Below are 12,959 nucleotides of genomic sequence, written 5' to 3' on the forward strand. Positions count from 1 at the left end.
TTATATCATGTACTGCTCTCTCTCATCCTAGCGTTAATCCCGCATCAGCAGGGTCCGCTTGTCGGCACGCCCGTCTACATTTGGTGGTTTGAACCAAATCTTTGAGCTGATGTTGCCATTAAATGCGACCGAGAATACTCCAACCGGCACGTCGCTCTATATCATGTACTGCTAATTTCATTAAACATCATATTACACACATGCAAAAGTGAAGCATATAAAAAATAAAGGAACAACCTTAATGCTTCACAAGCAGTGGTGAGTTCCCCTAGTCAATCTGACAGCCTCTAGAAATGACTCTTTTCCAGCAGATGGAGAACTGGGAATCTATTTAAACTTTTCTTCAAAATATAACATGTACAAAAAAATAATTTCCTAATTTAATCCATGCTCATATATTTTTGTAGTTAGAGGAATGTAGCCTTGTGAAATAGGGTGCTAACATCTGCTTTCATAAAAAACAGAAGTGGCCAGCAGGGAAATAACAGGGATTTCTACTAATCAGGCTGCAAAAAAACTAAAAGTAAAATAAAAAGTATTGCTGAACACTGGTTCATTTGCAGGATTCACAGGTACACAGTTTACACACATGATGGAGTCTTTTCCCTGTCAAAGTCTGTAAACTGAGTTAATTGACTAAACCCCAATGTCCAAGTCCATTGCATCTGTCTTTTAAACAGCACTATGACACTGTCCAAAGTGATTGAATGCCTCTGGGTGAATTAGCATCTACTTAGTGTCATTCTTTTTAAGTGAAACCAAAGGTACCTATCAGCCACACAGCTGAGTTAATATTAGAACACCTACTGCAAATACTGCAAGATTAAACCTCCACTGCACTATACTGTATGCACAGTGCCTGTGTTCCACATGTGTTCCTGTTCACTAAGTACCACAGATGTGAGGGTTAGGAGTCTGTAAAAAAGATTAAAATGGTAAACAAACTCAAATGGCTTCCAGAAGTTAAATTCATTTCATGCATTAAGAAAGAAGAAAAACTCTGCTTAGTACTATGTTGAAGAAGATTGAATGGTACTGACCATTTCTGATCTCTGTCCAAAGTGGACACTTTTCAAAAACATTTCCCCATTCTAACACAAAAGCTGCACGACTTCAAAAAAGCACAATTTGTCAACAGACTGGATTTCTTTTAATCTAATATTGCTTCATGCGTTAAGCTAAACTGCTGATTAACTGGAACGCAAACACTCAAGAGTCTCTGGCACAGCTTTCAGCAGGAATGAGTAAGTTAAGACGTATCTCTGTCATGGTAGTCAAACCCTTTATGTTACTGGATGGTGATATAAATAATTTTCACAGTGATAACCTAATCAGGCTCAATTTTCTTAATATTACATGCAGGTGATTAGAATTGATATGTCTTGTATTTCACCATTACATCAATGGACACTGAAAGAGCAAGTTTTACAATCTACATCACATATCAACTTGCTTATGCTGGTCAGAAAACAGATCCACACTATGACTATTTTGATATAGTCGATATATTTTGATGACCACTAAGTTACACTCACCTATAACACAGATTCCCAGCCATAACTGGATTTTGATTTTGCACAGGAGGATTAAAATATTATCTACAAACCAGTGTAAGTACACTGTACACATACAGAACAATGGATGTCAACACACTATTAACCCCATTCGTATTTTGGCACTGCTCAAGACTACTGCAAAAAACAGGTACATTTGAAACTTTGAAAGTTTAAACTGAAACTTAACTTGCTTATAACAGGATAACAGGATAACAGATCTGAGTTTTAATTTGAGCTTTATGCAGCTCAAATACGACTATCATCTGTATTAAGACAACCTGATGATTCTGATGCAATCTTTTAAGCAAAGGGCTATATAAAACCAGGTCACAATAAGCCAATAACTACTGTACTTACCAAGTTTGAGGCTGTGGTTTCAGCAAAGGACAAGCCCCTGGGAATAATAAGAATATGGTCTTGTTCTTTGCTGACCCGAACCTGAGAGAGACCAAGAGAAAAACATATTTTGGTGCAATGGATACAGGCTGCATTGTTTTTAACAAACAATAATCACATGTTTGTGTTTTATATGTGAAAATCCTAAGACAAGCTTACTTGAAACAGTAAAGCTGCTAAAACATAAAAGTTAAGCCATAGTAAAATGTGGCCACCCTTGAGACTAAGAAAAATATTGATATATCTTAAAAAGTTGTTTAAAGAGTTAGTAAAAACAATGGCTGTTAAACAAAAATAATGGAAATGACTAACAACAAACCAGATGTACCAGGAAGGAAAACGCGTTTGTATATACAGTGCCCCATTGATAGAGGATCTATTCAAGGAAACATACAGTTACTGTAGATGACACACCCTTAAAATGTCATAAGAATCCTTAAGGAGCATTGTGGTTGCATGAACATGGTAAGGTTAGACTGCAAAATGTTCAGAGAATAGTTTGCTTTTGTTCCCACAGAACTCTAAACCAGCTCTCTGCAGCAATTATTCAAGACATTGCTGTAGATGGTCATATTTTAAACAAATCCACAAGCATGGACAATAATTAAAACCAAACTGCAACTCTGCTATTGCACACATAACCTAAAAAAACAAACGGACTTCACAGAAGACAGTTTTAAAATAATAAACTGTATACCTTTAGAAATCTATGCATATACAGAATATAAAGCCATTTTCATGTTCTTCATCTGACTTAAATGTGTCTCAAAACTGAAACTACATTAGAATGGATGAAAAATCACTTGAGAAATTTTCAACAGGGTTCAGTAAGAAAGACAGACAGAACATTATCTTATCTAGGCTTTTAGAGCCCAGTACCAGGTTTGAGCAGTTGATCTTACAATGCAGGTAGTCACTAGAAAATTAGTGAAGCTCTTCTTTTTGCCAGGCAGAGAACCTCATGGAAATTGTCAAACTATTGTACATGTACCACAGAAAGCTCCAGGGGATCATTCCTGAATCACCACATTCACTGTCCTCTTTCCTAATCCCAGAGCTTGCCAGCGAGTGTCAGGCCAGCGCGGAGTAACGGCTGTACGTACTGTAATGTAGGAGCTGGCAAAGTGTGCCCAGCTGAAGAGGTCGACAAGCCTGTACAAGCTGGCCAGCTTACATCGGGTCTGTTTCTCCCCTTTCACGAACGAAGAAGATTCTACTGCTTGTAGGTCATTGATGGGCGTGACCATCCCAAGGCCTGGAAGAAACCGAAGGAAAATCAGAGCAGAAAAAACACAAAACACCAAATGAATGTGTAAATGAACAGCTGTCATCTATATATGTAAATATTTGAACTACACAGAGCCCGGATCAAACAGTGGTTACCCATGCTACTGTTTCACCTCTGCAGTACCCCGTAGTCCCATGTAGTCTTGAAGACAAATAATTCCCTGACGGGGTCTTACGTTCCCTCACTGACACCATCCATGAAAAGGTTAAATAAATAATAAATTGTATAAGATTCTCATTTGGTGTATGTATGTTTTGGCATTTGCTTTATACTGTTAAATGAGCCACTGAACACCCCAGAAGTCTCAAACTTGATGGAATAAAAATACTAATACCTTAACCGTTATTTCTCTAACGGTACATGATGGTGTTAGTTACATGTTAAGAGCTGAACAGTGCCAACACAAAGCCCGCAGGTGTGCCTGAGACATCTGACTTGTCAGGAGACGTACAATACAGTGGTGTCAAGAAGGTACTCTGTGATCAGCTTTTAACATGCCAGTTACGTGAGTGGGGAAGGTCGATTTCACGTACTGTTATGCACAAAGCAAACACAAACATAAGAATTATAAAAAAAAGACACAAACGGAAAATACTGGCATGTTATGAAAATATTTGTACGCCACATTGCATAATGCAGTATAAGCAAATATATTAAGGCAAGGGTCAGCTCTATAAATCTTTAAAAGGTTTTGAATTTCATTTGAACTTTTCTTGTATAAATACATAAGCACCCTCAAAATGTATTTTGTCTTTACACTACATAGTGCAGTACTTATAACAAGGTCATGAGATTAATGTGGATAAGTAAATTGATAACATTAATTTACATTTTATTTTTGGTAATCAAGTGCATATAATTTCATTGTATTAAAACAAAAACACGCTCTTGTGTTCAACCCAGAGTGTTCGAGAGATGTATCTCAACACACTCACATCAAGTAAATCTCAGAGTGTAAAAGTCAATATTTTGGTTACATATACTTGTGAGGCTATAACAGGATGAAGTTTGTGACCATTTCAGCTCTCCCTCCTTTTTGTGTAATTGTCTGAGATGCTTTGCTGCTTTGATTTGAGGGTTGGAGACTCTGGAGACTGGTTTAGCAAGTTTAAGATGATTACAAACATACACTGCTTCAGAAATAAAAAAGGAAATCTAGTTTTGCTATTGTTGTCCCAATACTTTTGGAGGACACTGCAAATCTCACAATAGAAGGTCTAGAAGGTACAGTATATTTTGTGTGGTGTGAGAGCACATACCTGAGGCTACCCAAAATATATATAAAAAAATTACAAAGCCCAGTACATTAGGGATTGTCGGGAGCAGAAATATCTTCCTACTAGTGTCACCTGTCTTTGCAGCAGAGTCAATCCAATGTCAAAATTTACTTGGTGACACACTGGGTATGTGCATTTCTGTGTAGGAAACAACCAAACAAAGCTAATGTTTTTTTCCTGCATAATCACTTGATAAAGCAAATGGGATTCACAAAAGTTAATTTGCAGTTTAGAATCTGCAGGTTCTGTTTAGCACTCATTTGGATGTCCTGTGCTCTAACAGACAAAGCACTGACACTTATTTCAGCCTGGCTGAGCAGCTTGTTCTATAGCATCAGCATTTTACTCAGGCCACCGGGCTCTCTGGAATCCAATTACATTGCTGAATTCCACACGGAAAACAAATCAATTGTTCATTAAAACATCTGCAAAAAATGCATTATGCAGTGTATCCATTACAAAAATCCAGCCATATTCAATCCTACTGCAGGATGAAGGTCTCATCAATGAGGAAAATGGCCACAGGCTTGCTGGCGGGTAAAGGCTCCATAATGTTACATCACCAGTATTCTGCCAAGGGGTCTACCAGGTGGGATACCCAGTCACCAATATATAGCTATTTGTATGTATGTGTGCATGTACAAAATGAACAAAATTCCATTCTGATCAAAATCCAAAAGCTAATTGATGTGAGCCATGCCACAACATATTACATTTACTTTTAAATCATTTGTCAAGTGGTCAGTTGTTTGAATGGTTCCAACACAATAAACTATTAAATAAATGACAAAAGCAGCATGGTAGGAGAAACGTACACATTTAATAGGCAGAGAGGGGATTTCCAAACCTGGTATATACCAAAAAACGGATGTGGCCAGTGCTGTTTATTAACAGATATCTTGTTCAAAGACACTTTTATCTGTTGGGAGGAAAACAATGCTTGTGAAACCTTAGTGACTCAGCCTGTGTGAAGCTCCCAGCAGCTCTGCATGTGCTCAGCGCTGCTCACCTGGGTCACACACACTGGCACTTACTGAGGGGAGATGTGGAGAAGCCTGCGATGGAGCTCGCCATGAAGAAGTCTGCTATCTGCCGCAAAGCCAGGAGCCCTGTGGGGTTGTTTCCTTTTCTCAGCTGCTCCTGGATGAGCCCCTCTAGCTCGTCTTTGAAGGCCTGGAGAGGAAGCCGATAAGCGCAACAGATTAAAACCTGTTTTCTTGGCGTCACAGCCCTTCTGAGTCAGAGGGATTCACTCACCGCAGAGACACCGTGTCAGATGGTTTTAATCCCTGCCCTGACATAGCCTTCGCCATCCGTCTTTCCCACACCTCGCCTACAGCAGCTTAGAGTACTTTATGAACAGCTACATTGTGATGAGACCTTTACTAGGTAAAATATAACCACCAGTGGCTCCTCACACTATAGAGAACATTAGCCTGTGTCTTCAGAAATGCCTCCCTGTAATTCAATAATCCAAACACTGACACAAGAGGATACAGTAATCCAGGATAATGAAGTGCCAGGTCACTTAATTAGCCATGCTCATTTAATTATATTGGCAAAGTGACATTTTATGCCCTAATCTTAGCTGCACTGTCTAAACAATTTGTGTAAGAATTTCCTTTTGGTTTTCCTGCTCATTTGGCTGCTTTTGTCCTTGATCAATCCCAGAGTCCCATCAAAAGTATCACCTCAAACAACAGGCTCACAAGCTTTGCAGGCTTTATGGAATAAACTAGGCAGATAAACATTGCTGATTAATCTTACTTTTATTGCCTTTTGCAATATTTCTTAGGTTCTATTGTATAAGGCAGGGGATCTGGGGTTGGTAATTTAGAGGATTTATAGCTTGGAAACATTGCTCAGTTGTTTATCTTGCTGTAAGATTCCCCTTGTAAAACCTCAACAAAAAGATTTGAACTAAGAAAACTGTCCTAGGTCAGTCAGGTTCAGTCAAAACAGTGCTTCAGCGCTTGCAGACTGGTTATCGGGAACAGTCTCGCGCACATTAACTAAAAGGTTTTTTGAGAGCTTCCCTTTGCTTTAATATATGTAGCATTTAGATCTGCAACATCTATTCATTAAGACTATTACTGTCTCCTTGGATCTGCAGTACACCTTTTGGAAAAAGGACTCAAATAAGTTTAATTTTGCACCCCTTTGATCATACGCTGTAACAGCACAACATATATCACAGCCTTTCAGTGTGAAGAATTATCAGGAATCCTGTTGACAGCATTAAAAGTGTAAGAGCAATATTAAAAAATAATTTAGTGGTTCTGATGATGATAGCTACAGTATAATCTGTCTAGGCTAGAACCAATTTGCGTGGGAGTCTTGCCCCAAACGAAAGGTGTGTGTCATAGCAGTTGCTTACTCATATACATCCATCTCTTATTGAAATAAAGTACTTTAACAGATGTGACAAATTGAATTTCATCAGTCCATCTAGCTATGTTTTGAAAACACACAAGCTGAGAATTTTTAGCAGTGCAGTTCATCAGATCCTCTAGTACTATCTCGCTCTCTGGAAGAGACTCTCTTAATGCAAAACATCAAAGATTCCTGCGTAGGTGTAGCCATTACATACTCATGTTCTACTGCTCCAACTGCTACATACAACACAGCTGATAACACTTTTTCACCTCACATCTTTGTTGACTAACTTTCTAGACTGTTAATTTATTAGGGGTGGGGTGAGAATCACTATTTCTTCAACAGCTTTATGGCACACCAGGAAGAGACTGTTTTTCTTTTTCTGTTTGAATCAATCCTCACACTTGCACGGCCCTCAGCCCTCCACCCTTTGTGTTCTTATACTTTGCTTCCTCCCTTGAGCTGTACTGCAGCCTCTTCCACAGCCGAGAACCTTGCAGAAATAAATGCAGAATTATGCATCGTATCCCTCAACATGCTGGAATCCACGAATATATCATTCCCATTCATTCTATTAGATGTAATGCCTGAAAATGAAAAAAAAAACTGCATAAAACACTGCATGAAAAACATTTTCTACCAATACTACCAATCTTAATGAAATTACTGGTAGCAAACGTCTTAATTTAAAGATAGCCACCAACCCAGCATCAATACTGCAAGCCCTTGAACTAAAATGTTGCTCAATACTTGGGTGTCCCATGCACCCATTATTACAAAGTGTACTGGCAAACCAGAGACTATCCTGTCCTATCCTGGAAAAAGACATTCACCAGCCCATCGAAGGCTATAGAAAATGGGCCATTTGGAATAAGTTATATAATCTATCCATCATATCTTTGTAAAGTTTTTTTTATTCTAAACAATAAAAGTACAACCCTATGACAACTTTTAAAGCAAGGATACTTAATAACATTCCATCATTATTTATTCTCTGCTCTCTTTCTAATTTCTGCTAATGGTTTTTTTATGGTTACTTTAAGCTTAACTCACAAGATCTGAACTCAGTATTGTCGTTTTTTTTGTCATTTTAAACCCCTCAATCCCTGCCTCTGTATCTTTCATGTGAATTTTAATCAGGGTTGCACATCTTTTCTAGGTACCTGTCAGTTTATGCCCACAAAAAACAGTTAAATGAAACGTAAGATTTCTAACATTACTCTGCTCACTGTGCAGCACTTTATAGACAAGGTCAAACATTCCCCTACATTCACAACTGTTGCCATGGCGATCTGTGGCCCAAACCTTTGCAATTGCTCTCAGCTGTGGAGGTACAATAAAGGTTTCCTCATCCCCTAAGAGCTATGTCACAACCGTTTACTGCATTATCAGTTCTCCAATAGGCTGGACTAGCTGCTTTGAAACGCAGGTTTAGAAGACATGACATGAAATAACATGGCTCCTTCTTCTATTACATGTTGCCTATCATCCACACCCAATAACAGCTGTGTAAATAAACACAAACAATCTGCTGGGGGTAATCCACATGCTGCCAGCATACAAATGTATCTGTTAATCTCCATGTACAGTCTTTTGGAAATTGCATTTTTTCAGAATGCAGAAGAGACTATACATTGCAAAAAGATTAGATTTGGTCTGATTTTATTCACTGGATGGAGAAAGATTATTCTACACATGCAGGCCAGGGAAATATGTGGTGGCTTGATGTATCTAAAGCCAATGCTGAGGGAAAATGCCTAAAAGAATACATCTGAAGCACCCTCTTTTGCATATTTAAGTATAACTTATGTAGTTTTATTTACAAAATAGCTTTTTATGTGATCATTCAACTTTATTTGACAGGAGACTATGTGGTTCAGTGGTTAAGGCAAAACCCGCATTACTAGGAAGATTAAAGTTTAGGGCCTGGGTCTGTCAGAAACTGTGTAGAACCCTGATCAAGTTCCTAAATCTCCTTGTGCTCTGTCTAGTACAAACATAAAACCCAATGCAAGCATTTTTTGCAAAAGTAGCTGTTGATGGCTTAGGTTTTTGTAATCGATTCTATCGTAGATAGATAGGTTGGCTGAAAGGCAAGTAACTGTAAAACATGTTTTAACATTCATTGCATACAACAAGGCATTTCTAACTAAAGAACAAACCAGTCTTTTTCTAGACTGTCATTCAAGCGATGACTTTAAAATGACACTTTAAAAGTCACTCCCTTCTTTCAGAAAGAAATGTTATCAAAAGATCACTGACAGACTACGTAAACCTGCTCCTCTTGTGAAAGTAATGTTTACTCTTGTTGATGGCAGAATCAAGTGTTTAATTTAGAGGAACATCTAATATGATTATGGTTTATGTCAAATGACATCCTCCTAATGCTCCTATATATCACTAAATGGTCAAAATTCCCAGCCACTGTATACTCAGTTAATCATCAAAATCTTCAGAAGTGAATATAATACCCAAGCTAAGGAACCACAAGAAACAAAAAACAACCAATGGATGGCAAGGTCACTTACTTTAGAGGATAATGCCCCCAGCAGGGCTCATTAATGCTTATTAACCTTTAAAATTGCTTAATGCATCAATACATTATGAAGAGCTTCAATTAGGCTACTTTTAACTGTGACAGGAAACAGGTTTTCTGAAACTACACGCAGGCCTCTCAGCTATGGAATAAAATCCATGACTTGCTTAATGAGAAAATGGCTTGGGAGACAGAATTTATAGAATCCATAAAACTAAAGCAACTTTCAAAGAATCTCCCAAAATCCAATTTAAAACCTGTTTCATTTAAATGCAAACAGGTAGAGAAGTGCAAAAACTGCTTAAACAGTTGAATTAAGGAAGAACTTTAAGCAGGCTAGACTGTGCAAGTAAGCCCAGAGTCTAATTTAGCCAGGACACTAGGGTTAACAACTCTGTACTGTTACTAACAGCACCATGGGATACTTAACCACCAAGTAGTCTGGACCTCGATTTCAAGTATAATCTAAAGGATGGCTCATGCTACATTACAGTTACTCCTTTCGCCATTCAGGGATTTGAAAATTCTGGTCAGAGAAAAGAGCATCACCTACTGGTCCACCAACACCACTTTCAGCACCAAGATGTGTTTCCTTAGAGTTTTGATCTTAGTACCAACCAGAGCTAAGCTTTGCTGATCTGATAAGATAAGATCACTTTATTGGCCATATACAATTTCTTGTATTGGGAATTTGTCTTTTCACATACGCCGACTTGCTCTCCATGAGACACACAGACAGGGAGAGGAGCTTGGGGTCAGAGCGGAGGGGGCAGGGGGATAAGGGCCTTGCTCTTTGGGGCCCAACGGAGAAGGATTCCTCTGCCGGCCAAGGGATATGAACCAGCAACCTTCTAGCCACAGGGCCAGATCCTTAGCCACAGAGCCACTGCACCACACTGAACTGATCTGATGAGCTCCGGCTAGAAGGTGGTAGCACTTTTGAAAAATATGTCTAAACTTGAAAGAACCTCCTATATTGTTAAGGTGTTATCCTATAATCATGTAATGAGTTCCCACATAGCCCAATTAGGTCCCAGATCTGCTTCATAGGCTGCAGTCTAGCAGGTTTGCTTGATTTCTATTCATCTACCACAGCGTAAAGACCATTTAGAATAAGGTAACTAGTTTAATTAAGCCAATTAAGCCTTAAATTAACCAATTTACCCCTTTCCTTGGGTCCTAAGCTGATGCTGATTTAAAAAGAATTGGAAAGGATTGGAGATCCTGTAGAGGGAATAAAGTAGGATACTGAATGTGCTTTTTCAGCAAACCTTTTAAGTACTACTGTATGTGTGTGGAAACTCTGAACAAGTCCAATGAGTCCGGGTAGATGGTGACGCTGGGAAATGACTGGGGTATAGTTTGCCACCTGGCATACATGAGAGCCATATTATGCCAACTGCTCGTTTATTTATACTTTATTAAAGATGTTGACTGTAAGTAAACCAACACTAATTGAGTTAAATTCTATCTCCCTGGCGCACAATATTTTCTGCTGGCACCAGCAATCAGAATACTGGTTCTTCCTGCTGGTTCAACAAAAATGTTCTTGAAGTCCTAAACTGCTGTGTATGTTTCTTTTCCGTGCTAAGTCTTCACTCTGCAAAGCTTCCGCACACTGATCGAAGTGAGACTACAATGGTATAACAGGATATTTAAATGACTGTCCACTTGATAATGGACATAATTTTAAGGATGGTATTTGTGGGTACTACTGCTGTGAAGCATAATGCATCTTTGTCCAGATTGTTTCTGTAAATTGAGCTATATAAACAATTTAATTAAGAAAATCATCTGGCTGAACACAAAGCTTTTGTTCTATAAGCAACTGTATGCATGGAATTACCGAAAAACAAATTGAGCATTATATTGTGATTACCATTCATATTAATCTAATCATCACAAATGGATTGACTATAATGCAAAAATAAAGGTATACTTTGGCATCCCATTGCCTTTTAAATAAGCTGTACAGTATAACATCTGATTAAACTCTGTTTTAAGGAAGATTTGCCATTGCACTGTTTGTCCTGGCCATTATTTTAACTACTCCAAACAGGATGTCTGTCTGTGTGTGACACGGATACAGGTCAGGTGTGCATCCCTTTGCTATCTGTGCTAAAGGCAAAAAGAATCGAAAAAAGGTATGCAAGCTCTTAGCCATAATAAGTGCAATGTGTTTACGGTTACAATATAGTCAGGGCCGTTTGTAACTGCTCTGCTGCTACTCTGTGTGTGCAGAGCTCTTCAGTGATCTTGCCTGTTTTGCTTATTAATATTCATGTGAGCCAAAGCTTAGCCCATCCCAGCAGATGTAGCTCCTCCTATTAGTCTCACACCTAGTAGTTAATTTGCAGAAGTTCTGAAACTAATGAACTGTTGTATAGCCATTTTTCCCCTGTAACTATACAGTAATTTTAAAATAAAACTCCTTTCTGTAAAAACTGATATTTGTCCTGTGGTAAATATCAGTAATACTATAACCGATACCCCAACAAAGCCCACATGCACAACCTATATGTAAGAAATAGTACTACAGAATACATCCCCACAGAATCAATGCTATAATTGCCTGTTAGTGCAGATTCTCACATTTTTCCCTTCACTGTAAAGTATCAATAAATCTAGAACTAAATAAAGAATCGTTGTCTACTCCTCAAAATACATGAATTTATATAAAGTTCTCAGAAAAAAAAAACTTGAGACATTAATCTGTCATGTCTAACAAAATTAAAAATATATTAAATTGGGATTAACCCCTGTTCTTTAGCTGATACTGTAGTATCATTTAAACGCAAAATAAAGGAACAGAGGTAACATCTTACCATCCATGTTGAAAGACTGTGGTTGCAGGGTAAACTCTTTACATTATTAGTATCAGTAAACTGTTATGATTTGCTTGACACTCAAAAAAGTCAAACTTCTTTCCTCAGGGTTACACCTGACTACTTCAAAACTGCCCAAGCTTGTGTGGAATTCAGGTCATATTAACCTTTTAGAAATGCAAGACTCTCCTCTCCAATACACCTTTCCAGTTCCTTGTTTTGTTCCCTTCCAAAGCTTTGGATGGGAGGCATATTTTTCGAAAGCACACAGCTCCAATCTGCTATTGTCACAGGCACTGACAGATGAATGCCTGCAGGGGTTACTGTGTCAGAAGACTAACAGCAAGGGGTTCTCCTTCAGTGCTGCCAGAAGTTTGTTTTAAAAAAAGCAAAAATTCTAACGTACAACAGGTCCAATTAAACAACAAAACAAGTTGTAGAAACTCACCGGACTCTGCAGAATCTGAGTGACTCTTTTTTTCTGTTCCATCATATTGAAATCTTGCCGTAGGTCTGGTGACATGTTTCTGGCACGGAGGTACTCTGGGTCGTTCTCATTGATACGGTCGAAGTATCTCTCCTTCTGGGCCATGCTGGGTGGAGGAGGGGTGGTCACTACCTCCTGACTTGCATCTGCACTCATGCTTCACAGCTCTTCTCAGACTTGTCTCTTCACCTGCAGGGAGTACAGGGGCGAGGGGGAGG

The 12,959-nt window shown here is 38.6% G+C and overlaps 1 protein-coding gene across 6 annotated transcripts in view; it reads right to left on the reverse strand.

The window, feature by feature from the left end:
• The window catches only part of add3a (adducin 3 (gamma) a), a 122,745-nt gene that overhangs the window by 24,555 nt on the left and 85,231 nt on the right, over positions 1 to 12,959 (reverse strand). For all 6 annotated transcript variants that reach the window (XM_088917755.1, XM_088917752.1, XM_088917753.1 and 3 more), the window contains 4 exons: positions 12,703 to 12,930; positions 5,552 to 5,690; positions 3,056 to 3,207; positions 1,914 to 1,994 (listed from right to left, as the gene is read on the reverse strand). In XM_088917755.1, the coding sequence (XP_088773881.1) occupies positions 1,914 to 1,994; positions 3,056 to 3,207; positions 5,552 to 5,690; positions 12,703 to 12,897 (567 nt within the window). In that variant the 5' untranslated portion in view covers positions 12,898 to 12,930. The remainder of the gene's footprint in view (positions 1 to 1,913; positions 1,995 to 3,055; positions 3,208 to 5,551; positions 5,691 to 12,702; positions 12,931 to 12,959) is intronic.

The sequence above is a fragment of the Atractosteus spatula genome, chromosome 5 (assembly GCF_055471065.1).
Source record: "Atractosteus spatula isolate fAtrSpa1 chromosome 5, fAtrSpa1.hap1, whole genome shotgun sequence".
Lineage (NCBI taxonomy): Eukaryota > Metazoa > Chordata > Actinopteri > Semionotiformes > Lepisosteidae > Atractosteus > Atractosteus spatula.